Source organism: Dipodomys spectabilis, unplaced genomic scaffold (assembly GCF_019054845.1).
Source record: "Dipodomys spectabilis isolate Male_0828 unplaced genomic scaffold, ASM1905484v1 ptg000009l, whole genome shotgun sequence".
NCBI classification, from domain to species: domain Eukaryota; kingdom Metazoa; phylum Chordata; class Mammalia; order Rodentia; family Heteromyidae; genus Dipodomys; species Dipodomys spectabilis.
Window position 1 is genome coordinate 2,159,063 of NW_024870686.1, and position 27,848 is coordinate 2,186,910.

At 39.5% G+C, this 27,848-nt stretch overlaps 1 protein-coding gene across 6 annotated transcripts in view; it reads right to left on the reverse strand.

Annotated features, from left to right (window-relative positions):
- Nucleotides 1–27,848, reverse strand: part of Unc5d (unc-5 netrin receptor D) — a 571,205-nt gene that overhangs the window by 184,226 nt on the left and 359,131 nt on the right. For all 6 annotated transcript variants that reach the window (XM_042701474.1, XM_042701473.1, XM_042701476.1 and 3 more), the window contains exon 4: nucleotides 8,725–8,828. In XM_042701474.1, coding sequence (XP_042557408.1) covers nucleotides 8,725–8,828 — 104 coding nt within the window. The remainder of the gene's footprint in view (nucleotides 1–8,724; nucleotides 8,829–27,848) is intronic.

Consider the following 27,848-nt stretch of genomic DNA (forward strand, 5'->3'; position numbering starts at 1 on the left):
GAAAGAAGTAACAAGGACAAGCAACTAGGTTAGCTTTGCAATGACTCTGGTTTTACCCCTAGGCTATGAAAACTGGCGTTCTGACTTCTAGGCTTCAGGACCTCCAAGAACTCTGAACAAGAGAGGAAAGGAAAATAAGCACAAACCAGCAAGTATCAGATGTCTTCTATCATCTTCATTAAGGAAATAGAGCTTACCAGCTCAGAATATGACAAAGTCAGGATTTAATAAGATTTTACTCAAGAACCTGTATTAATGACAAGGGTATTTGGGCTACAGAAATTCACTTTTTAAATAACTTATATTAACCTCATTTTCCCTTCTCTCTTATGATAGCAATTTTTTTCAGGAATGTTTTCAGAGGAGTAATTTACTGGCACTTAATTACTAGTATTTAACCAATTCCACATTTCCTTTTTTAGAGTCCATTAAGTTTCTATTACAATATTATATGTTCCAATCAAATGTAGTTTTCTGAAAAGATCCTCATTGTCAGTCTCCTCAAAGCAAAGTTTATCAGGATTATTAGACATTCCCTCCACTTTGACTGAATCAAATTAGATTAATTATTTATACCTGAGGCCCACTGCTTCAGAACTTGGGCATACCACTTAACATTTCTCTAGTGAAATACTAAGAAGATTATTTTTTAAAATAAAATTCTCGTTTCATGAGCTATTTGATTGAGGTTAAACACAATAGTCTAGTGATTCTTGCATTAAGCATTTCAATTCATAAGATTCTCTTCTGGGCTTTACCCTGATGAGCACATTTGAAACAAATGAACTTTTCATTCAGGTGATGGTGAGGGGCTTCTGCATTGAATACGTCTGGGTAGAGTGTGGGGAGAATTATTAAAACAGTATAAAACTCATCAAGTCCCTATTTTGTATCAGGAAAGAATGACAGATATGAGAGGGATTTTAGGAGATTTCTAGTCTCCTCCCCCATCCCTCTCCCCTTATTTTATATTCAGAGAGAGAGAGAGAGAGACTAGAGAGGGTGGGGGGGAGAGACACACACACACACACACATACAGACAGAGACAGAGAGAGGGTGGAGAGAGAGAGAGAGAGAGAGAGAGAGAGAGAGAGATTACTATGCCACTGATAACCTTTAGCTGTCTGGGGACTTGCATTTTTTTTTCCCAAGGAAAAAATGTGATATTTTTCAAAGGAATCCTTAAAGAAGTGAGACAAAGCATAGGCAAAGAAATGGCCAGCACTCTTATTTGTGATCATTAAACCCTGCTCTGGCTGATTGATGCAGGAAATGATTACTAGTACCCAGAACCTCTAAGAAATACAAAGAGCCAGGCTAGACTACTAAGAAGCTAAATGCAGCATCCAATCACATCATAGGGAAAGATAGGAAACAGGATACCTGACAATGCCCATACAGTTCAAAGATGTAATGCAGGTCAAAACCAAGAGACCTAGGAGAGACACTCATTTTTGTAGCAGCCCAAAGAAGGGGCCACAAATATGGTCATCTTATCCACAGGAAGATTTTCTTTTCTTTTTTTTGGGGGGGTCCGGTCGTGGGGCCTGAACTCTGGGCCTGGACACTGTCCCTCAGCTCTTCAGCTCAAGGCTAGCGCTCTACCACTTGAACTACAGCGCCACTTCCGGCTTTTTTCTTTTTGCTAATGTGGTGCTGAGGAATCGAACCCAGGGTCTCAGGCATACAAGACAAGCACTCTACCACTGAGCAACCTTCCCAGCTCCCCCACAGGAAGATTTTCTACACCAGTGCTACCACACTTGCTCACTCATCCATCCAATCTGGTACAAGAACACCTGAGTGTATGTTGAAAATGAACTATACAATTTGTGGATGGGTATGGGATAGAAAAACTGGTAGAGAGTAAGGAAAGGGGTGGCACTGCTCAAAAAGAAATGTACTCATTACCTGACTTATGCAACTGTAACCCTTCTGTACATCACTTTTACAATAACATAGGCAACACAACAAGTCACATTCCTGGATTTTATCTTCAATGAGTCTTACAGTGAATATCCTTGAAAAAATAGATCAAGAAAAATGAAACATATTCTTATGTATTAGGATAAACAGGGCTTCCCTAAATGCCCTTGATTTCCAAGCAGACAACAAAGAAAACAAGTCTCCATTCCCTAACCCCACCACCTATAATTTGTCTTCTAACACTTGTATGACTTAAAAATAGTTCATCAAATGAAAAATATGTTCATTCCTTCCATTTCTGGTGATCAGTCAATGGCAAACCTGACTAGGTGCTGAGCAGAAATGAGAGAATGGTCATCTTAGCCACAAGGCACTGACTAAGGCTCCCTGACCTTGAGGATTCTAGTCTTAGCAACATTCTGACCTTGTGGTAAGATTTAAAACAAGAGTAGTGCCTGGTATTCAATGGCTCAAGGGCAGAAGCTGTCCATTCTTGAGCATTAGGGCCTGAATTCTCAAAGACATTGAGTTATTTTGAGCAGGCTGTTTACCTTGATGTGAGCAGAATTAGCCTTAGACACTAAGCCTTTATGGCAAGTTTTATTGTCCAAGGCAAATATAACCTGTTAAGATTTACAGGCTTTATTAACAGCAATAACCATTTTACAGCCAACATCAGTAAATCAGGGTTTATTGAGAACTCTACAATTTTAATCTGTAGAAAACCATTAAAATGTCGGATTTTCATTGGACGTAATTTCTAACTTTTATGAAAGATAGATTTTCCATTTAATTGGGGAGTATAAAAAAGTGCACTGTGGAATAATGAATTGTTTTAAAAAAGAGCAAATTGGTTTTAGCGCATCAACCAGTGTCAAACAATAGAAGTTGCTATCTTTAGTTAGAACTGCCCAAAGGTTAAGGTTCAAAGTGACTATAGTGACAGTATGTTCTATTGATAGTCTGCTGTGAGCATGAACTCAGAAAGCCTAGAGAAGCTTCTGTGGTCATCAGTCCACTTTGCAGGCATATTTTGAGAGACTATGGTGTGAATGAAGCTATCATTTCAACCAAGCTATGGTTTACATAAGTCTGGTGAGACTTCAAGTTCACATAGCATTTCTTTTTGGAAAAGTGTTTCACTAACAGTAATATCAAGCAATGGTGGAAGGTGATCTCCATCAATGCCATTCATTTTCTCCATGACATACAAGAGAGAAAGGAAGAAATTTGGTGAGTGTCTCCCTGTCCTTCAATGTGATTGACAAGAAAGACTAGAAGGCATTAGTGGAGAGAGGCAGAGCTCCTAGGCAGCCTAGAATGAGAGATTATGTCTTAATTTTAGGCTGAAAGCACAGTAGCTATTGCAAGAGTTGTTAAGTGGAACCTGATTCCCACAACATCAGGCCACTGTCTCTTTCTTAGAAGTTCAAAGTTTCATAAAATTTTAAAAATGAAGTTGAGGATGAAAGACACGGAAGACAATCAATGACTACTATTTATTTAGTATTAGAAACTGCACTGAAAGCTTTATTTATATGTTAGTTCCTTTCTCCCACAGCCATCCTAGAAGGGCATATTTGTCAAGGGAGAAACTGAGGTTCAGGGTTTGAAGTCAGATCACATAGTTTGAAGACAGCTATGCTAGCCAGATCAGGCAGACAAGTCCTTGGGAATTCATCTACAAATTCACCAGCAAAAGGTCAATTTAGAATTATGGTTCAAGTGGTAGAGTGGTAGACATGTGATCAAGTTGAAGACGCTATGAAGTCATGAGTTCAAACTCTTTTATAAGCGAGAAAGAAAGAAAAGGAAGGCAGGAAGGAAGGAAGGAAGGAAGGAAGGAAGGAAGGAAGGAAGGAAGCGAGGGAGGGAAAAGAGACAAGAAAAGAAAGAAAGAAAGAAAGAAAGAAAGAAAGAAAGAAAGAAAGAAAGAAAGAAAGAAAGAAAGAAAGAAAGAAAGAAAGAAAGAAAGAAAAGGAAACAATAAAACCTAGTTGAATTATTTTAAAAAATGGAGAGCAGGGATGAGGGGGACTGATGGAGTAGGTGCATTGATCGGTACATTTTCATGGAAATGTTACAAATGAATCCTTGTACAATAGTGTGTGCTAATAAATATTGCTTAAATTGTATTAAGTGGTTGTACAGGAGGATACAATTCCATCCATGAGATTATACATACAATGCATAAGATCAAGGTCCCATGTTTCAGAAAGGCCCATCATGCAGAGAGAAGGCATCCGTACAGATTCTATGGACAGGAGACTTGAATGCGCCTCAAAGTGACATCCAATGTGTCAAGTGGGGAAATGCCTATTCCCCCGAGTGATAAAGCTAGTTCTGTATCAACCTCCCTAGCAATGATGACCCTGTGGGCCTGACAGAAAGTGGAGAAGAAGAGAAAGCACCTAGTGGTGATGCAGAGATGTAACATGACCTGCTGAAGACAGCTCAAGATGACTAAGAACATCTCACAGTGACAATAACATGACTGATCCATTTCTACAGACATTGTACAAGTCCTTCCTTCCTGGAGGGTCAGCCACTGCAAGTCATCCATCACTGGGAGGTCAATAAGCCCAATGATACACTCAAGGACCTGAGGACCACACAGAAGTCATGGGCAGCCATCTCTACTCTGACTCAAACTATGCCCAACACACCAACATTTTTACTCTTCTTTCCTTTCTTTGTTCTCTGTGAGTGTCTTTTATCCAACAGAAACGCAGATGCTGGTGGTAGTAATGTTCTGTGTAAGTTATGCAAACCAGGATGTGTAGATTCAGAAACATTCTCTCTTATGAAGAAGTGAAATTTAAAAATAACTCAGGAGGGGATGGGAAGGTGCTCCGTGGTAGAGTGCTTGCCTTGCATACATGAGGCCCTGGATTCTATTCCTCAGCACTACATAAACAGAAAAAGCTGGAAGTGGCACTGTGGCTCAAGTGGTAGAGCGCTAGCCTTGAGCTGAAGAGCTGAGGGACAGCGCCCAACTCCAGAATTCAACCCCCATGACTGACAAAACAAACAAGCAAAACAAAACCTTAGGTGTTTGGAATGTAGAAGATATAATAAATGATGATTAATGCCTCACTAGAGGCCACTTAGCCCTCCCTGAAACAGCAACATTCTCCATAACCACTCATAACACTGAATCGAGAGAAACATATGCCCTTCACAGCTCAGCTCAGAATGTGTTTCAAATCACTCTTCAGTCTCCCCTACTCCTTGGAAAAGCCTCTATTTGGTATCAGCTGCCCTGGCTCTGCTCTTTACTTTTTAAATCTATGTATAATGAAGATAAGTAGTATGATGTCAAAGGTAGAATGGGAAGTAGAGTGGAGTGAAATCCATGTCTACCTGAATTTTGGGAAGGTAACCTTAGAACCAGGTAATTTGCCAACACCTCCATCAGGCTCAGAATATGATCAGACTGAGAGAGAATACATTTCCACTGCTTAAGCCTGCCTGTTTCTATTTAACTGTGACAGTAGCCTAGGAAATGAATGTAGGAAGTGAATGCCTACAGTTCACCAATGTAGCAGGAGGGTAGACACCAGAAAATAAAAGTCATCTTCTTCATGATATGTATAGATCATGTTCCTCCCTTCCTTGTTCATGAACTTTCCTGGGTAGTTTTCCACTGATATTAAACAGTTCCGCGTTGCTCCTTGTAGTAGCATTCAGAAGCAAAAGAAAAAAGACAATGGACTGAACCAATGAGCAGACCTTATAGAGCAGAATTAGAGAGAAGGAAAATGGTGGGACGTGCAAAAGGGCCACTTCTGAGAATCAGTACAAGTCTAATCTTCCCAGAGGAAGTGGGCACCACAGGAATTCCTCTCTGTAAATCCTTTGAATTGTTCTAGAAGGTAGTTCAATGTATAGCAGGAGGTGGCTTGCCTATGTGCACATTCATGGAGAAGATAGACTCTTGCTTTTTGCTATTTCCTCATCAGAATCATCTGCCTTCCTCATTCCTTCATTGTTTACTTTCTCAGCTTTATGTCTTCAAAGAACAGGTGAGGAATGTTCACCTTACTTGCTAGTAATTGGTAGTGACAGAAAAATACAAACATAGCAATGGAACACCCCAAACTGTAATACATTTCACAACTTTTACATGGGGTTAATCTCGCTATAATTTCAACAGTCAGAAAGTTAATTTTCATTTATATTTATCAACTATTTACTGAGCCACTTGATGTGAGGAATCTTTTTGCACTTTTCTTAATTTCTTTTTCTAAATGGACAAAAATTGTAAGTACTTTTTTTGTACAACATGTTATTTTGAAAACAAGTATATACTATGGAACAGAAAAATGGAGCTAGTTACTATATATGTTATGTCAGGCTTAGCATTTTTGATGGGGAGAGCTTTTAACACTAACAATTATGCAATTATCACTGGGGAGAATAGTCACTATTTTATAAAATAGGGATGCGAACTTATTTCTTCTTGCTATGCACTACAATAGATTGTTGATACAGGGATATGGATCCAAGGAGACCACCACTGAAGAAGAAATGCTGCTTCTAGGATATATAGAATTCAGTACTCTAAGCTTCCTCAAAGGTACTTATCATGCACCAAAACGTGAAACAGCACAGAATTGGCTATACCACGGTCACAAAATTCCTATTACACACATTAATACTGCTCACTAAAAGCTAGACTTTATTTATGTCCCTTATCACAATTACTGTGGACACTTTTTTTTTTCATAGTTTTTCAAATTTCTCGTAAGTATTTTATTCTCTATTTCTGTGAACTCAACTAAGATGGTACAGTACTTATCATTCTATGCGTGGCTTATGCCATGAAACATATCTTAGTGATTCATCCATAATGTCAAGAATGAATTTCCTTCTCTGTACAGGTTGTATAGTATTCCATTGCATGATAGCACATTTTTTTCCTCCATTTATCTTGGAAATTGTGAACAGAATGGCAGTAGCTGTGGCAGGGGAGATGTCTCTTGGACATCCTCACTTAACTTCCTTCTGGTAGACACCCAGTAGCATAATTGCTGGATCATACAGTAACTTTATTTTGGTGCTTTGAGACACCTCCGGGCCATTCATAAGTCATTGAGTTGAACATCAGTTTTTCTGTCTCCAGAATTGCAAGGATTGTATCAGGCTGTGTTCCAGCTGTAAATATCAGGTTGGCAGGCATTTCGAGCATGTTAGGGTCCCACAGGCATGTTACTAATACACAAGAAGATTAGCTTCTTTCCATGCTGACCCTGCCCTCACTACTGCTGGCGGTCAGGACCCAGCACAGACAAAAAGGAACGTGAGGGGACCAGGGGACTGCCTCACCTGGCTGGTATGGCAGAGGTTACACATATTTGTACTGAACGATTTGTCTAGTGGAGTTTTGAGAGAGGGATGGGGACTGGAGAGAATGACATGACAGGTCAACCCCAGAAGCAGGTGGGACATGCTAAATGAGACTGACACCATCATCTGTGTGGGAAATGGAGATGTACTCTGTAGGAAGAAAGGAGCTAGACAGCAGCCAAAGGGAAAAAAAAATTAGATCGATATCTTTCTTGTTTCACATTAAGTAAAAATGTAAAAATAAGCATTTTCCTTTCTAATCATTTTCTATCATGCATAGAGCGCTCACTTTAATTTTCAAGTCCGTTTACTTCATTTCTGGGAACCATCTAAGCTTTGAATAGCGTCCATCTAGCAGGATTGCTAACTGTACACGTGATGTGTCTCGATTCCCTTCTCTCTTCCTTTGTCCTGCCAATTACAAATCCCCTTGATATTTGAGCTAAAACGCAGAGCCAAAACTTCAGGAGTTTATTTTTTATTTTTTAATGTATCTCCACCTCTCAGTGAATAAATTATATCTGTAAAGACAGTTTTCCAGCTTCACACAGAACAGCAGAAACTGTACTACTTACTTCTAAGCGAAAGTATGTTTCTACTGCTTAGATATTCCCCTAATCATAGCCAAAATGACTAATCTATCAGAATATCTTTTTCCCTATGTCAGTACAAGGGCTTGAACTTAGGGCCTCATATTTTCTTAGCTTGCTTGCTCATGGCTGGAGCTCTACCCCTTGAGCCATGTATTCAGCCCAGCTTTTTTGTTGGTTAATTTGAGATGGACTTTTCTGACTTTGGACCATGATCCTCCAGGTCTCAGTGTCCTGAGTAGGTGGAATTACTGGAGTCAGCCCACTGCCAATCAGCCCAGAATATCTTTTAATAGTGACTAGATGATTCAGAAAGGCTTCGCTGTTGTCATTGTTATCAGTCACAATAAAACTATATTCTCATAGCATGGTGGAGGTTCTAGACATGGTTCCAGCATATTTTTATATCCCCAACATCAGCACAAAACCCACCACCTACTAGAGACTCAATAGAAACGTGTTTCAAAAGCAAGTGAAGACTGAGAAAACACCTGTGCAAGTCAGAACCAGATCATCCCTCCTTCCCAAGATGCATTGCTCCCCAGGCTCAGACAGAAATCCGTACACCAACAGGCAGATCAAAGTAACTCCAACTAAACAGAGGCCTATACCTATGTGATAAGAGGTCACCAAAGGCAAGCATGCTGACCAAATTCTACCAACAAGAGATTTGTCTGCCAGAAAGTGGACCAGGAGCTCAGCTCCCTCCCCAGGGGATCTCTTTTGTGTAACAATGGGCCCTGGGAGCAAAGTCCCAGAAGCCAGCTCTTCTCCTTCACTTATCCCCACAGGCCTCCCTCCTCACTGGGGGCAGAGGCCCTGCTGCTGCAGTGCCTGCTGACCAGTGCATCTGTCTTACCTCGGCAGCAGGGATGCCCTCAGGTGGACGGCAATGGAGCACGATCATGCCTTCAATAGGAACCTCCCTGCCTTGTGGATCTTGCTCGAAATTTTTCCGCAAATCTGCAAAGAAGCACAAAACACAAGACATGTGATATTTGGTTCTAGGATCCTGTAGTTCCTCTTAGGTCCAAAACACAGGAAGTCAGTGAGCTTCATGTCACAGTTTAGATGCAAACAAATGAGTGAATTGTAGCAGGAGATCCAAACTCACAGAATCACTTATTTTTTTTAAAAAAAGATGCTGTACAGAGGGGTTACAGCTACATGAGTAAGGTAATGAGTGCATTTCTTGTCAATAATTTGTTCTAAATAGTCCCAAACCTGTTTGAAATATACCTTAACGAAACGAATCCTAACATTTTCTATTAATGTAAAGGATGAAAAATCAAATATACTGAGGGAGTAGGGCAAAGGAAACGCCTTTATTCCTCCATAGGTCCTGGCTAGCTTCATCTGCTTAGCATCTGATGGAATGCTAGGTCTAATAAATTGTCATCCGGAGCTATTAATGTAGTTGAAATGTTCATGGCTTTTCCCTTCACTACAGAGTACATGATTAATCTATAACCTCTGTCATTCTCTTAACCCTCAAGGGGGCTCAAGAAGATGGTAATAGAATGAGATTACCTATTAGTCCTTCCCTTTGTAACAAGGGAGACAGGCCCACATCCAACCACAACAAAATCTATAACCTATCCAACCAAATACATAATTAGACAATACAATGTCCTCTGGTCACACAACATGGCTGAGTGCTCGGGTAGTGCCCTTCACAAAGGACTCAAGGCACTTTGCAAACAAGATGCACTGTTAACCTTTTACACATGGAAGCCTGACACTTGGAGAGGTTAATTGTTTTGCCAGTGGTCATAATAAGCATCCATACAGGCGAGAGAAAAGAAAATTCACTAAGCTCTCTGACACCCCACTTGATTGCCAACTAGCCAAGCAGTTTTAGGGAGAAGGACACACAGGGATGAGAGAGAGAGAGAGAGAGAGAGAGAGAGAGAGAGAGAGAGAGAGAGAGAGAGAGAAGGAGGGGTAGGGCAGCAAAGGAGGAAGGGAGAAGGGGAGGAGATCTTCATTTGAGCATCTGATCATTTACAAAGGGGGATACAAATTAAATGAAGGGAGATAGTCTTTGGTCTTACAAAAGTGTTAGAATAATATTGTGATAATCTTGGCACACAAGGTAATTCTCACTGTCACCGGGATACAAGAGCCCGGACAGGTTGTTTACAAGTCTTCCTCACTTCAAAAGATTTGCCCTCCCTTCCTGACAATGTATTTCCCTTCAAATTGAGTATCTCAAATTACAAGCGGTGGATTTATTGATTTAATTTTCTTCAGTGCTTACAATCACATGAAATATGTCCTCTGTAAAAGAGCAGAGCTCCAGAATCAGTTACATCTTTATAAATTGTATAAATACATTAAACTTGCTTTTAGCAAGTCAAAAACACTCAGTGAATAACCGAGCACAGCCATTCACAGATGCTGATTCCTCTGAAGTTTACTTTTAATGTTTTCCCTCCCAGAGGCAAACTAGAGTCTTTTTTCGGTGGCACTGGTTTACATTCACAAGGCCTCCCTAGGAGACTGACAGCAAAAGGACTGGAATCTCAGGCAGGTGGCAGGATCCATCCACCCATTTCTCCGCTCTCTCCAAGTGAGGTCTGCATATTGCCCCATTCTCTGACCCGGAATGTCTGTCTCTAGCGATGCCACACACATCACACAAGTGACAACCAACCTGTGTCAATGACCCAAACTTCCTCCTGTGTCTCCTGCACAGAGGCAAGAAGACCTCAGGGACCCTGAGATTTACCCTCAAGGCCTCAAGTCACACAACCATGAATATCAGTTCTACTAAAGTGAAGAGCTGTGTTCTTCAAGTCCTATTTGGTGTTTTGTGTTTGTTTTTTTAATTGTGAAAATACCGTACAGAGGGGTTACAATTACATGAGCATGGTAATGAGTACATTTCTTATCAAGCATTGTAGCCTCCTCTTTTGTTTCCCCTTCCCACCCCTTCCCATTCCCCCCCATCTCCACCCGCCCCCCCTGCATCCCATTCCCCTGCCCTCCCATTTCTTTGGCTGCTTTGTTTCTAAGGAAATCTCACCCTGTGTGGCTGAATGAGGATGGCAGTTTTGACACCACCAAAGAATCTGTTTTCAGCCAGGTGAGGTTTAAGAATCTAACAGCAGAACTTTCTATATTTCTGCTTTCTAATTCTATTTCCTTTCTTTGCTCAGTACAAATGGAAAAGTAATAAGTGCTTCATTTGTGGTTACTTCACACTACTACATTGTCGGGTGAAAAAGACTAGAGTGAATCATTTTCCTTCCCACTTCCAGCACTTTAGTGAAACAGATACTTTCATTCATTATATATATGTGAAAAGGAAAGCTCTGGCCAGGGGCTGGTGAGCTGGGAGCTTACACCTTCACACCTGTAATCATAACGACTCAAGGGCTCAGATTTGAGGATCACAGTTAGAAGAGAGACTAGGCAGGAAAACCTTACATTTCTTTTTTCCAAGTAACTAGCCCAAAGCCCAAAGTGGAGATGTAATTCAAATGGTAGAGCACCAGCCTTGAGTTAAAAACTAAGGTCCAGCACCCAGGCTTTGAGCTACCCCCCCCCCCCATATGGACACTGGGACTGGGAAAGTATGTTACCTATTAACATGACACCTATTGGATTTTCAAGCGCTCTCATGCATAAAGGGTCAGATGCAAGGATGGACTCAGATGACCTGCTACCCCATCACCCATACCTTGGATTCCCTGGAGAGTCCTAATAGGAAGAACATCATCATAGCTCATTGTACAGGTTAGAAGAAAACCCAGCCCTGTCAGGAGCACTGGACTAGTGGTAGGGGAGAGCTAATGCAGAAGGTGAAGAAACATGAATGTGGTAAAAGTATTTTATGCTCATGTATGAAAGCCGAACAACAAAACCTGTTGAAATGGTTTTAAGAAGTGGAGAGAAAGCATGAGGGAAAGAGGTGTCAGGGGGTGAGTTTGATGGAAATGACAATAAAAAACCCTTTAAAATGATTTGGGTTAGTAGAAAAGCATGCTGGGAATGACAGCCTATAAAGCTTGCAGATGGCAGTGTAAACTGCCATACCAAAACTTACCTGACAAGAACATGGGGGTTGGGAGCTACTAAAGAATGAAGACCTAAGAGAGACAAAAATGAGGAAAAGACGGGACAATAAATCTTTGGTGTCTCAACCTTTTAGGAAATAGAAGGGAGTTCAACCAATCAGTAATCTTAGACGATTCCAATTCTCTTTATTTAACTCCAGGCCAATCTCTACAAGGAAGAAAATGGCCAAGATGACAGAGAAGGGTTGACGTTCTCTCCCCATGACAGGTCAATGCCATGTACTCTTTTTCTGCCATAGTTCTTTCCCAGTAAACTTTCCAATCACGCTGCTCACATCTTGTCTGAATTATTCTTTTGGCAGATGCAAGAGCCAAGGTTTAGCTGCCCCAAACTTTCTGGTAAGAATTTGTTGCAATGGCCAGGAAGTTAAGAGATTAACTATACCTTTTTTAATGGACTCACCCAAATATAAGAGTATAAGTGATATATGCTATTAAAATGTTTCTTAAAAGGCTGAATTCATTAAAAAAAATCCCTCAGGATTAAAGGCCATGCAGAAGGGTCAGTAAAGGAGCAGGGTGCCACACATCTGTGTGACCTGCCCTGATCGAACCTCAGGGACCACTCTAAGTGAAAGTCAGGAATCTGCAAGTCCTGTGGTATGACTGGAACTACTGCCTGACAGAGAAGTCGAAGGACAGTGAATCTGTGAAAAGAGGGTAAACAGACAGATTCCAGCTTGTTAAAGAACAGATTCTAAGTTATGGAAACAGTTCTCAGACACAGGTGGATGCCGCTGGCTCTACCTGTGGTTTTCACCACAGGTGTTCAAACCTGATTTGTTTCTCCATAAACAATATTTCACCTATGTTCCTTCCAAGGTCTCAATGATGGGCAGAGATAGGAGCCTACACAATTTCTAATAGTAGGGAAAGCATATGGATATACCAAAAAGGAAAACATGACAAAATAAAGGACAAAACATGCAAGTGTAATTGAATGTTTTTCTTTAAGAAGCCAAGAAGCACGTACCATCTTTTCTAATAATTTTGAATTCAGATTCTTTAGTCAAAAGGAAACAACTGAGAAGTTAGAATAGGAATTGTGAATTGGATAACATCTAAGATCAAGAAACTGCCACTACTAAGAAGAAAACATAGCTACTGAGCTAGAAACACATGCATATCAAGGTTAGGGATAAACACCCACAGGCGGTATACTGAAGAGTACAGGAAACAGAATCACAAAATAAAAGGCAGATCCGTTGGAATGCAGCCAGAAAAACAAACAAATAGAAAGTATATCAGGTGGGCTGGGAAGGTGGCTCAGTGGTAGAGCGCTTGCCTTGCATGCATGAGGCCCTGAGTTCGATTCCTCAGCACCACATAAGCAGAAAAAAAAAGCCAGAAGTGGCGCTGTGGCTCAAGTGGTAGAGCACTAGACTTGAGGTAAAGAGCTGAGGGACAGCACCCAGGCCCAGAGTTCAGGCCCCACGACTAGACCCCCCCCCCCCAAAAAAAAAATAAAAAATAGAAATAAAAAGATAAAAAAATAAAAAAGAAAGTTTATCAGGTGGTTTACCAGAAAACATTAGTATCAAAGAATGAATGATTAAAAAGAAAAAGAGAAGAGGGGGAAGCATATCACATTACTAGAGATGGAAATGAAAAGACAGGAGGAGGAGGAGGCTGGTGTTTTAAACTTGAAGCCTGAAGGCAGCTCAATGCCCATGGAGGGGCCTAAGCGGTTGCTGCTGGCACCCCAGAGAGTTGGAAGGGTGACTAAAACGTTGGAGACCCAGACCTCTGAGGGGTAGCACTCACTAGCCTGGTAGTGGCATCTATAAAGGGCACTATGGAGCTGGTTCTGGGAGTACTTGAGAAAGAAGAGCCATTTAGAAAGATGTGGCAGTTGTCATCTGCACCATGAAGAAATTCTGCTGGGGTGAAAAGGACAGGGCCAGAAAAGCAACTCTGAAGAGTATTTTCTTCCTCTTCATGTGCAATCTCCTTGGCCGCCCCCTAGCGGTAGAGACCTATGAAGCGCTCAGATCTGGCAAGAGTCTCAGCCCCTGCCTATTAAAGGATGAGATGAGAGATCATCTTGCTAGTAACCAAGGAAATTCAGTTGATGACCTCTAGTAAGGCTCTTATAATCGGTTGCTCCACATTTATTTCTCTGGTTAGAGCGATCTCCGTCTCTGAGAGGTTCATCACTTTCTTTCCAGGACCTATGGTGAAATCTGATAAGGGCAGGCACTTAATAAACGAGCTACGAAAACAGTCATAAAAATAACGTGACATTGCTATGAAAAAGGATGGAATAAATGACAAAGATAATGTGGAGATAGACAAATATAATGCTACATATAATAAGAATTTTCAAAGGACACAAGCTGAAAAATGATCAACCAAAAGCAACTCACCAAATGATAATAACTCTTTTTGCTGCAAAGCAACTTTAATTGACAAAAGGGCTCACTGCATACAAAACAATAACAGGGCATTAAAAAGACAAAAAACCCTAGATATTACATGTCTTAAGTGAAAAATTGAATTTTAGTAAAATTAATCAAATCATAAAAGTAATAATTTTAGAAGTACCTTTGTAGGAAGAAACAAAAAGAAAGGAACTAAGTGGAACAAAAAAGCAGGCTATACCTAGAATTTTCACATGTTATTTTATGCCACAGTGAAATAAATTTCTATAATTTTTAAGGAAAAAACAGTTGTTAATTTTCTATTCATAAACAGTTCATTATTCATGAATAAGCCAACAATAGATTGTCAGAAATCACAGGACTAATAGATTGTAATCAACTGCATTAACTTCTAAAATACACTAATGGAAAAAACTCAAAGTAAAACAGTGTTTAGAAGTTGCAGTGTTCAAAACTTCAAATTAGGAAATAAAATCTCTTAAAGCTTTTCGACTTAAATCTATGCCTGGGAATCAATCACAAATTAATTATAAAGCAGAACATTTATAAACTACAGGCAGAGATCAGAAGTACTGTAGTTCTAAGCCAGCTTGGCCAAAAAGTTAGTAAGACACCCCCCACCCCTTCCCAGCATGTCTGCCAATGAACACACCTATAATTCAGTCTAGGAGTAGGTAGGTGCATTGAGGTCTGAGGCTAGCTTGGACAAAAGTTGGGAGGTCCTACATGAAAAAGTAATTGAAGCCAAATGGGTCTGGGGGCATGGCTGAAGGGGAACAACAAGGCTGCGGATTAAGTCAAAAGCCCTGAACTCAAATCCTGACACTTCCTCTGCCAAAAGTGAATTCATAAGTAAGTAAACCGGAGTCCGAAGATTAAAAAAACATCCATTTAAGTCACCTAAAAATCTGACAGGAGAAATGCCTAATCAATCATGAGCATGCATGGTTACCAATGATGAGACAAATGCTGGACTGGAGGAAGGTTCAGAGCACACAAGTAAAGAAGGGTAAGGCGTATTCTGGAGTCTGGGTCTTAGTTTGAATTCTAGATACAGCACTGTCATCACCTGGACTCAGTAAGTCACTGTTTCAATTTCCCCACCTGCAATGTGAGGTCAGTGCTTCCTATTAAGAATACGTTCCGTCAAGGTTAAAGCGAATAGAGCGTAGCCCTTTCTAGGGCACTGGGTGCATACCAGGACTTAGTGAAGGTCACGCATATTATTAAATCGTATTAGGAAGCTGTGAAGATGAACACTGGGTGGTTTTAATCATAAATCAGTCACAAGTTAATTATAAATGAGAAATTTTCAGAGGCACTTCAAAAAGAGTAATTTAGTATATGCTAAAAATGATTCATAAATTAAGGGAGAAAAGGTATTAGGATGATTCATTGCTCTTTAGAAGAAATAATAAAATTAGAACTCTCTTATTTTATACCAAAATAAATCCCATGTTAATAAGAAATATTTTTACATGAAAACACAGCAATAATAAAATATTTATTGGATCTTAGGAAAGGAAAGAGCTTTGTCAACTTAAGATTAAAGAACCGACTATTAAAAAAATGGTTGACACATATTGTTTTGTCAAATTTTAAAATTAATTTCAGTAAAACATCTGAACAAAATCCTGTATTGAGGACTAAAAGCTTTAATATATTAAAAGAACTCCGTAAGCAAACTGAAAATAATACCCTCAATGAAATGTCAAAGGACAGGAAAAAAGAATATACAAAAGAATGGCTACAAAATTGCTAAACCTATCTGAAAAGACGGAATCATTCATTACAGCTTGGGGCTTTTGGTTCACAACTGTAATTCCAGCTAGGAGGAAGAGACTGGGAGGATGATGGTTTGAGAAAGGAAGTTTGGGAGTCTCCCTGTGGACATTTAAAATTGGATAGGGTGGTGCACACCTGTCATCCCAGCAATGGCAGAAAGTATAAAATAGGAAGATTGTGGTCCAGATTTCTACGGGGAAAAAATGAGACCCTATCTCAAAAGTAACACAAAAAGGGATGGAGTTGTGGCTCAGGCAGTTGAGTGCCAATTTCAAATTCTAGATCCACCAAAAAAATAAGAAAATAGAAACCAGGCACCTAACATCTTCAGATCTCACTGAGGCTGAGATCTGAGGATCACAGTTACAGGTCAGCCTGAGCAGTGAAGTCCATGAGATTCTCATCTCCAATTAAGTAACAAAAAAACTGACAGTGACGCTGTGGCTCAAGTGGTAGAGCACTAGCCTTGAGCAAAAAATGCTCAAGACTGGCATTCAGGACCTGAGTTAAAGGACTGGCAGCATGAACACACACACACACACACACACACACACACACACACACACACACACACACAGAGGGGTGGGGGTCAGAGAGAGAGAGAGAGAGAGAGAGAGAGAGAGAGAGAATAAACAGAAAATAAAAAAGTTCACCTCTATAAGCAAAGCCTAGATAAATAGCATGTGGCATATCCATGTCATCGAGTGTTATTTGGCAACAAAAAGGAATACAACATTTATGCTACATATTGCAATTGAACCTTAAAAACATGTTTTGATGGAAAAAGCCATTCTCAAGAAATTATTACACATTTCCGTTTCCATGAAATCCAGACTGGGCAATTCCAAATAGCCAGAGAATTGGTTAGTAGTTGCTTGGAGATGACGTTGGGAGGGGAAGGAAGACGGTTAATGATAATTTTTTTTAGTGTTATGAAAATATTCTAAAATTGAGATTGGTTTCAGAATCCTCGACAATATACCCCAAACCACTGAACTCTATTCTTCAAATAAGTGAATGACATGGAATAGATATCTCAGGTAAGATAATATATAAAAGACTTTGTTTATAATACAGTTACCACTTCTCTCTAGTTTCCTAAGACAATATCAGACAACTACAAAGAAGGATAAATTTCAAAGGATATCACTCAGATTATCACCTTTAATACTGAACACCTGCTCACAACCAAAACATTCCATAATGCAGATCTGGGTCACATCCTTGGCGAATTTATACAATGAAGTACTATGTTCAAAGTACTGAAGATTGCAGATGAATGTTGAATAACCTGTTAAATAAAATATTGGGTCACATGTGACACTTATCACTGTGTATGTTTATGTATTTAGTAAATAAAATGATTCTTCAAATTAAGTAATATTGCTAGGGAATCATTTACTTCCATGTAAATAGGTGTTTCTGAAATAAGTTTGTTTTGTGGTGGGTAGCCCTTCCTTTACTGTGCCATAGTATTTATTTATTTTTGGTATTCAGGAAATGTCAAAAGTGTCTTCCAGTCCTTCCTTGTTGACCATGGGCTGGACACTGCTTGACAGTGGCAGTATATTACTGAACCTGCCATGGACCATTGGATACTCCCTCAGCACATGCTCCAGCAGGAAGGAGAGACATTAAACAAGTAATTAACTGGCACAAAATGAGTGATGAGGCAGAGAGGTTGGCAGTTCCTCATTAAAGCAGCACCCTGGAACGCAATGGTGTGATGTCATGGAAGGTTAGTAGAGAATTGTCCACTCCCCACCTACAAAACACACTAGAAGGCATTTCCAGTTTCAGATACCTACTGCTTCAACCAGAACCATGACTCTCACCACCCTCTCTTCCTCCACCTGCTCCTCCTCCTCCTCTTCCTCCTCTTTCAACATATAAACTTTATTTTCTTGCAAGTCTCTACAAAATGCTAGCCTGACTACCTTTCTTTCCTGAAGTCACATTACATAAGGATGCTCTTACATCAGATTTGTCTTCTATAATGGAGCAAGCCCAGAAAGGTTGTGATACTCTGATATAACTTACAATTGCATGTACAAGAACTATGAAAAGAAGAAAAAACAATCATCGCCTTCATTATTCTACAAGAGAGAAAGAAACCAAAATACATACAGATGCATAAAGACTGTACATTTTAAAATGCAGAAAGATTCCAATATTTTTAATTTGAAACACTTTGGAATTTAAAACTATAAAAGTCTATCTCCTGAAAATAGCAAATGGTTTAAAATTGCTATATGCATTATCACAGAACCCTAAAGAGAAATTGCTCAACTTCGCACTGGATGATTATGAATATATTAATTATCTTCTGCATATCTTTCTGATTTTTTACCAGTTTCTGTGATGAACACTGATTCCTTTCATAGATGCAAAAGAATAAAAGTCTACAAAAATCCTACTTTGTTGCCAGATGTGTAAACAATGAAATAGAAGTCAGGGGAGCTGTGCCCTTGGCTTCATTTTCTTGTATCTGTCATGCTCCACAGTATGATGTAAGGAGAGAACAAGAGCAAGCATACCTTCATACTTAGAGAACTGTCTAGTCAAACATGCTCTTCTCTACATAGTAGAGGGGACTTGATTATCTGTCCTGTTTATTGCCATGTTTTTGGCACCTAGAAGGGCATATAGTAAAAATTGGATGGACATTCATTGATGAAAGAATGGTCAACATGAATTCCTACAGGAGCTCATATTATTATTAATTATTATGAGTAATAAACAATTCAGTCTTTAATATGTAGAATGGCAATTGAAAGCAAAGCTATGAACATATACATCTAATATGTACCACACTAAAACAACATACTTTTTTTCATCTTCTCTCTCACACACACTGTATATATATGTTTGTATGTGAATGAGAGAATATGAGATGTGGAAAAAAGGAGGGAAGGAAGAAAGAGAGGAGGAAGGAAGGAAGAGAGGGAAAGGGTGGTCACTGATAGTCATCAGCAGAATAATTTGATGTGTTCTGTGATTTCCTTACTCTATCACCCTGTTACCCGATGCAGATTATCAACAGGCCTAAGACAATAAAACACAATGACAGCTAAAGAGGAGGGGCTGGAGAGGTAAGAAAGCCAGGTACATGGCTCACCTCTAAATCATACAACAAGAAATTATCTCATCCAGAGTTAACACCTGCCACAAAGCAACTTGTGTGAGGCTGGGCTAGAGGAAGAAGTAACCTCCCCTTCCTCACCCTATGCCCTATTTGGCCTTTTTCTCATTTTCCTTTCATGCTACTATGTTAGAAAAGTCATTGTAGCACAAGAAAATCAATAAAAATTCAATTCCGAATAATAGTTCTTTGCAGCTCGGCAACACCAGGGAGTTATCGGCTCATTCAATGTTCTGGCAGTTAATGCAATGAAATAAAAATAATTTACTCATTCGTACCAAATCAGCCAGTGAAAAAATCATAGACGTTTTTTTAAATAGTCATAACCATAGCCATTTGTTAAGATTGCGAGAAGATGACACCATGTCCCATTAGTCATCCATCTACACTGCTATTCAAATCAGCTTTGAATCTTTCCTACCCGTATTTTTCTGAAGGAGCAACAAACTACATTTGTCATACATAAAAGGAATTTGTAACCGAGCCAAATACAGATCATTTGTCGCAATAAAAGGGCTGGTTCTGATGCATAACAGATGCCCACCAGCAAAATGGAAGTCAAGGCCCAGTGCTTTTCACTTGGTTCTACCTCGTTCCTCCAGCCTTAAATAGTTATGGCCTGGGAAGTGAGTTACTGACTCCCGATCCCCAGAGAAGCATATAAAGGCTTCCTGTCAGGTAAATTTTCGCTTATTGTGACAGTGCCCTGTATTGGGCATAGAATATATGCTTCTCTTTCCAGCCTGGTGAAAACCCTTCTTCTTTGCTTAGATTTATGGAATTGGCACATCTCAGATTGATATCAGCCAGTTTCCATCTTTCATTACATGTCCTTGTCTTGAATCTTCCAGTTCAATTTTCAGCCTTGTCCCCTAGAGTGACAACTAGCACTACGGTGCAATTCCATATGGAGATTCCTATATTCTAGCGATGTAGATGTGACATCTTCGCCGTCCTAAAATTCCTGAGAACTGCAGCTAGAACTCCTGCTGAGACAACCTTTCAGCAATAGTGAAGAAGCACCACCTCTGGACATGGATGTACTGCCATCGTAACTCCTCATTGCCTGCCATGCCAGGCAATGAGTAGGCTCATACTGAGGAAGCACAGGAACTCGTTGATGCATGAGGTCCTGTAGGCTGCCTCTGGGACTACAGGTGACTTCAGGGCTTTGTGAGTTTCCCTGAACTCTGAAGTCCCTCTGCTCGGAGATGGCTGATATCAATGCAACATTATAACCAGCTCACTATGACATCATCTTATCCTCAATTGGCACGATCTGTGAGGTAGCACTAGGGGTACCAAGGATTTGTCAGTGTGAACACACATTCTGGTGGGCAGAAAAGGCTGTAATTTTATAAGAACTGATTTAACCTACCAAGCTACTGTCAGTGTAATAAAGCCCACCGGGTTTGGCCTCTGTTTATATTAGAGAATACACACACACACACACACACACACATGCATATATTCAGAGTTCAGCAATAATTTGCTGGGTGCCATTGGCTCAAACCAGTACTCCTAGCTAATAGGAAGGCTAAGATTAGAAGGATCAAAATGAGCCCAGCATCAGCCTAAAGGTTCAGGAGTCCCCTTCTCATCTGAGATCTGGATTCTGTGGTGCATCTAACTACAGGAAGCCTAAAATAGGTGGATCATGGCTCAGACACATACCTACCTAGGATCTTAAAAATAGCCAGTATGGCTCCACAGTGGAGCACCTGCCTAGTGTGAAACTCTTAGTTCAAACTCTAATACCAAATAATCATATTAAGTGAAGCAGGACAGACCCAAAGAAACATGGGTCCCAGGGTGGTTTCCCTCATTTGCAATAAGTAATATACATCTAGGATAATCTTCACAGGTGAGTAGAATAGCTCAATAGCTATGTACATATGACCATAAAAGATGATGCTAAGCAAAATGAACTCCAAGACATGAACACAAGAGGTTTGTTGTCGTTTTAAATGTACTATGTGACTTATTGTTTCTTTTGTATGTTCTTCTCCCATGGTATATCCCTGTTGTCACTGTATTTGATTTTAGTACCCTGGTATTGTCTACATGTTTATCTGAATTAGGGAAGGGAAAGAGAACAACAGAATGGTAAGTAAAGGACAAGGCGGGTAACCACTGCAACAGCAATATTCACAATATTTTGGAAATGATCTGTACAATTTGTGGGGTGGGAGGGGAGGGAAAGTAGGAGAAAAATGAGGGAAGGGGTAACAAGTTTGACAAGAAATATATGATTACCTTACTTATGTAACTGTAACCTCTCTTCCCATCATCTTGACAATAACACACACAAACACACACACACACACACACACACACACACACACACACACACACACACACATACACACACACACGAAAAAGGAAAAAGGAAATTGAGAATTTTTTGAAAATTAGCAAGACATTTTTTTAAAATTCTGGTCCTGGGGTTTGAACTCAGGGCCTGGGGCACTATCCCTAACTTTTTGTGCTCCAGGCTTATACTCTACCACTTCACTTCTGCTCTCTTTGATAGATCATTGGAGATAAGTGTCTTAAGAGCTTTTCTGCCTAGTCTGGCTTTGAATTGTGATCCTCAGATTTTAGCCTTCTGAGTAGCTAAGATTATGGGTGTGAGCCACCAGTGCTCAGCTACAAATCTTTAAATTAAATGCATAAGACAAATAGTAAAGGAAAGCAAATACAAGAACACAGGTGAACAAGAGGCTGAGGAGAGGCCGTGGGACTCCATTAACTGGGAGAGCTCATCAGTGCAGCACAGTATAGCACACATTGTGTCTGGAACTTTTGCTCCAACAAATCCCCTCTCACTATTCTGTCTTAATGGCCTCATCTTATCACTGGCTCTGCATCTTAAGGCCCAGCCACTTGCATATCTTTTAATTCAATAGTTTTCTCTTGTTACTATCCACTGCTGATCTTCTTGCATGGACAGGTTACATTCAGACAAGGAAGAAAGAATAAGTATAGGAACATGTCAATCTTGTGTGAACACATATACATATCAGTATGGATACCAACTCACAGAGCTGGTCTGCCTATGTGTGTGGTCAGCATGACCTTGTGGTTGAGATGCCAGGCAGTGCCATGTCACTCAGGAAGTGGCTTCAGGGGGAAGCTCCATCGAAGAAGACCACACTTGTGGAAAGATTTCTGAGGTGTGCTTTGTTTTGAGGTTGTGCAGAGAGAACTTACTAGGTGTTGAATGCTAGTAAGTTGGCTGTGTTAATACAAAGTGGACAGAAAAAGCCTGAGCTGAATGACAAATCTTAACTATCTTTCAGAGTAAAGTTTTGTAATCTTAAAAAGCCATGAGGTGAAAATCTAGAAATTTTCTATTCTCTTTCATTATCTTTAAAAGTACTTATACAAAGGGATTTCAACTTAATATGTCAGTCTGAGTATAATGCATCTTGAGCTCTCTGGTTCTTAAGGAAAAAACATGAAATATAACAAATTTAGGATCTTCATGTTTTTTTTTTTTTTCCTGGGATGCTATGTAGACAAAATGTCTATGAATCTTATCTTATAGTTTTGATAGTATTATTTTTCTTGCAATGCTGATGGGAGAGAAAAGCCATAGGTTAATGTGGACACAAACATCAAATCAATGTGTTTTTATGAAAATAAGGGAAAAAAGAAACAAATATAGTGCTTGGAACCACTGCCTATATGAGGCTACTCCATTCCACACAGTATGGGGGAAAGTTCCAGTGTTTATCTTTCTACTGTCAGGAGTCCCTGTCTGGATGTTTATACTGGCATCTCTCACCAGAAGCTTATGTGTAGGTCAGGTCAGCATTCTAACACAAGATGAACTCCATGGTTGATGGAATAAGGGATTGAGAACAGCATTGAGGTAAAGAATCATCCTGCCTTTCCCCAGTGACCTCCCAACCCTCCACAGGAAATTAGAGAGCTCCGAACTACCCGTGAGTTTAAAAAGAAATGACCTAAAAATAACCCCAGGCTTTCAAGGCTCATCACCTCATTATAATTCATTACAGCGACTGTAGAGGAATGCAAAAGAAAAGGGGGAGAAAAGAGTAAAAAAAATACCCAAACAGCCACCATAACAACAAGAAGAAATATTTGTTAAGCACATTATTAATTTTTTTGGCCCTTCTCTCACCCTAGGTTTCCTCAAGGCTAGGAAGGTCAATCAGGACAAGATGTGGACAGTATCTTCAGCACATAAGCACTGCAATATGTCCCCAAGAACTTAGTTCCTCTCGCCTCACCTTTGGTCCATAGAATGCCTGGGTGAAAGGAAGGTAAGCTGCATTTCCTTCTGTTCAACCAATCTTCTAGATCAAGAAAGATCTGAGCCATCACTTTGGCCAGAACTTGTTACATCAAATCTGAATTTCAGGTTAAATCATATAAGGATACCTATCAAATAATGCGGGTGAAATTAAAGTTGACAGGAAAGAGCCTGGGGATGTTTTCCAGGAAAAGAGAGTGGTAATAAAAATGCTCTGAAACAGGATCAAGAAAAGTAGTCACTAAGTCTACAACAGTAGTAGAAAAGTACTGTGATTGAGGGAACAAAAGTAAGGAGGAATGTTTAATTCCCATGAAGCCAATATGAGGCATTCGGAAAGTCATTTAGAGAAGTTGAGCAGAGGAAAGAGCATCATCTGGCCTACATTTTAAAAAGTGTTATTATCACGGGGTGCTGTGTGCAGAATGGATTTGAAGGCAGCCAGAGTGGAGGCAGTAAGGACGAGGCACACAACAGAAGACAAAGATTGTCTGTACCAGCTGGGGAGAAGTGGACAGACTCAGGATCGGTATTTCAGCCTGAGTTATTGCTGAGTGAGATGTAAATTCGGGAAAGAGGATACAAAGAGGGCCATTAGGTATCTTCTGGGCTTTGGAGTAGGCACTACTGAAGGAAAAAAAAAGGATTGGGAGGAGCTCAACAGGCTTGCAGCAGTTTTTGAAGGATCTCTCATTTACGAAACAGTGTTCTTTGGGGGCATGTTAGGTTTGAAACGGCTACTAGATATCCAAATAAATATGATAGGCAGGAGGTAGGTCAAGAAGCTGGGAGAGGAAGTAGAGCACCAACCTTGAGTACAGGAGCACGTAGAGAAGGAGCACGTGTGTGTAGAGGAGGGAAAGGCCTACAAGAGGGAGACATGGATACTATCATGTTTAGGAATGAAAAGCGTAGAATCTGTAATCCAAAGTTACAGAAATGTAATTGTAGTAGGTAAGTAGGGGAAACTCAACAATATCACATCCCTACGCCCTACTCCCAGGGATAGGGATCTTTAATGCACTCCATAGAGAAGCTGAGAGACATTGACCATTGAGTCCCCATCTGAATTTCATGTGCTGTAGGTTTTAGGAATCTATGCAACTCTTTTTGTTTTTCCATTTCATCTCTTCTCCATGCTTGCATTCAGTCACCAGTCAATCCTAACATGGTTAATTCTAGCTACTGCTCCAGCTCTTTGCTCTTCAGTTGAATTTTTGGTAAGAGGTATCTATATCTCTCTGAATTCCCATTCTTTATTGATTCCTGGATCCACAATAATCTTACTTTCACTACCTCTTCCATTACACTAGTGTCTCAGGTCAATGGAGGGCTTCTTGTTACCAAGCCTAACGGATACTTGTCACTTCTCGCCCTAATTGTTTGGTCACATTGACCAGTTAGCTCTTTGTAAATACTCCACTTATCTTGGATCTCCTACCATCTCTCTTGCTTTGGTTTCCCTGTGGGTTTTTTTTTTTTTTCATGGACTCCTCTCTTCTCTCTGTCCCATTCCTAGTTATGTAATTTCACTCAGGACTTGCTTTCCTTCCTGTACGCACCAGCATTTGTAGTTAGGACTACAGTAGAGAATAAGTAGTATAAAAAAACTCAGGTATTCTAATAAGGCTTGCATGTTTGTCTATTTGATAGAAGGCCACTAACCTGATGACCAACAAATTTGTGGCTAGTGACTCTCACCTCTGTATTTTGATATTCATATCTCTGGGCTTTAAGATCATAAATACATCTGCAGTATAAAAAATAATCTATTGACTATTCCATAATCATGAATATTTTAACATAACCTCATCACAAACTGAATTTATCATATTGCTCCCCAAACCAGTTTCATCTATTCTATTCATAACCATACTACATGGGGTGGTTATCAATTCAGTCACTTAAGCCAGGTTCACAGAAAGACTCCACTTTAGAGAAGCCTGGAAATCCTTTTCTTCTTAACTCTACTGTTCAACAGTTACAAACTCTCATTAATTTGCCCTAAATTTTCTGCTTATTTTACTTGTACACAAATATAAGATCCCATCAGCACCTTCAGATTATATACATCTCCTCTAAATCCTTGATCTTGTTCCTTGAATGGAAAGGAACCATGATCAAAACCATGATCCCATCAATGCCTGATGTATGACACTTTAATCACCCCCAAATGATGTGTATTCATTATGGAGGAATGTGTACTCTTGGCAGGTTAGGGTTAGGGTTACAGTTAATCATTGTCTGACTTTCCTAACTCTATCTGGTGGTGCCATCTCCTGCCATTTGGTGTCTTTTTCACCACAGCACAGGTTAAGTATCCTTATAAGAGCACATGGTACTTAAAACTGTTGGAATTTGGATGTCTGGAATAAGAATGCTCAACCAGTAAAATATGAACGTTTTCTAAAATTAGTCCCAAGCACCTTGGATATGGGACACTCAACCTAGATGTGCAGCTGGTTTCCTACACATGTCCCAGGGTTCCCTCCATTTTGCTCTGATCCAAGATCCCTTATGACCTGGAGTGCACATGTTTTGCATGGTTAATCCTCATTCTTCCTCAGGAATTACCTCATTTCTTAACTCAGGAAGTATATCTTGGGCCTGGAAGACAAGCATTTGAGCTTTCTTGTGGACTTCTGTTACATAGTGCTCCTAACAGTAACCATGTTCCACTGAAAATACTTGTTTATAAGTTATCTTCCTCATTAGACTATAAAGTCTTTTAACTAGTCACAGATGCCTGACATTTCCTACCATTGTTAGCATTTGCTTACCACTTAACAAGTTTCTGCAATGTACTCTCTTTCTTTACTCTGAAAGAAAGAAGCAAAATTAATTTAAGAAAATCACTAGGCTCAGAGTTCTCAAAGATTAACCTTTAAATTGCCTAGTTTTAAAGCTTACCTCTCAGCTTTTGTTTTGCTCATCAACAGTGGATATTACATAACATTAGAAGTACTTAATGGATATAATGAAAAGTAAATTAAAATAAAACCTATGATTTCTTTCCCAATAAAATTTTACTAGCTTTTTTAAAATAGACATGGCCATTTTCCAGAAATATTAAGGTGAATTCTACCACAAGAACAAAGACTTGAATTAAGCTATGATTGCCTACATAGGTGAGATTTCTACAAATTCTTTTTTGGAAAATTATCATTGGGAATGAATAGCATGAAGGAACATTACTTGGGAAAAATTTTCTTTTCCTATAGTAACAAATATGGTAAAATCATTACTTCTGACTCAATAGTTCCCATCTTTAAGGTTATCAAATACATACATACTAGGTAAAAATAGAACAATTTATATCAGTTTTGTACAGGTGATTCTACTCTATTCTTCCAGTTCAAGATTTCCCACACTCTCTGGTGGAGTCCATATTGGCAGAGGAGAAAATGTTATTTCCCTAGGCCATTTGTGAGCAGAATCAAAAATAATGTGACATGCCTAGAGTTCTAAGACATAATTTTCATATTTAATTTTATTGTCCTAAAGAATAATACAATTCACACTTTAAATCTGTGGGCTTCACAATCAATGATTTAATCTACCTTAAATTGTATGTATGTATATATAATTGTCTCTATTGAATACACAGACATTTTACTTGTCATTATTTCCTAAGCAATACAATGTAAGAGTTCACCTAGAACTTATGTTGTATGGGTAGAGAATTCCAATTTTAAAAATCTGAAATTCAAAAACTCAGGAATCAGATGCTGAATACACTTTCGATTTTGGAGCATTCTAATTTTGAATGTTAGGGTTAGAGATGCTCAATTAGTAAAAGCAAGGAAAACATTCCCAAGTCCAACAGACTTAAAAATCTGAAAGATTTTTTTCATCCTAAGTATTTTTAAATAAGTTTTTTATTGTGAAAATACTGTACAGAGGGGTTACAATCACATGAGCAAGGTAATGAGTACATTTCTTATCAAGCATTGTTGCCTCCTCCTTTGTTTTTCCCCTACCATCCCTTCCCTCCCATCTCAACAACTACATTCCGCCCCCCACCCCAGGCCACGTGTAAATTGTAAAGTTCATTTTTCGACATAGTGTCTTGTATATCTCATTGTTGCAATGGGTCAACCTGTATCCCTATTTAAACAATTTGTTTTTTTCCCCTTACGCTCCCCAAATTATACCAACATCAAATACAGTGAAAACATGGGTTACACTGTGGGGGAGGGACATACAAAGAAACAAAAAATATCATGTGGTACCTTATAAATACATTAGAAACAATAGCAAGAAAGAAATAAAAAACAACACTTGGGTCCTTATATATACACAATGGAATTC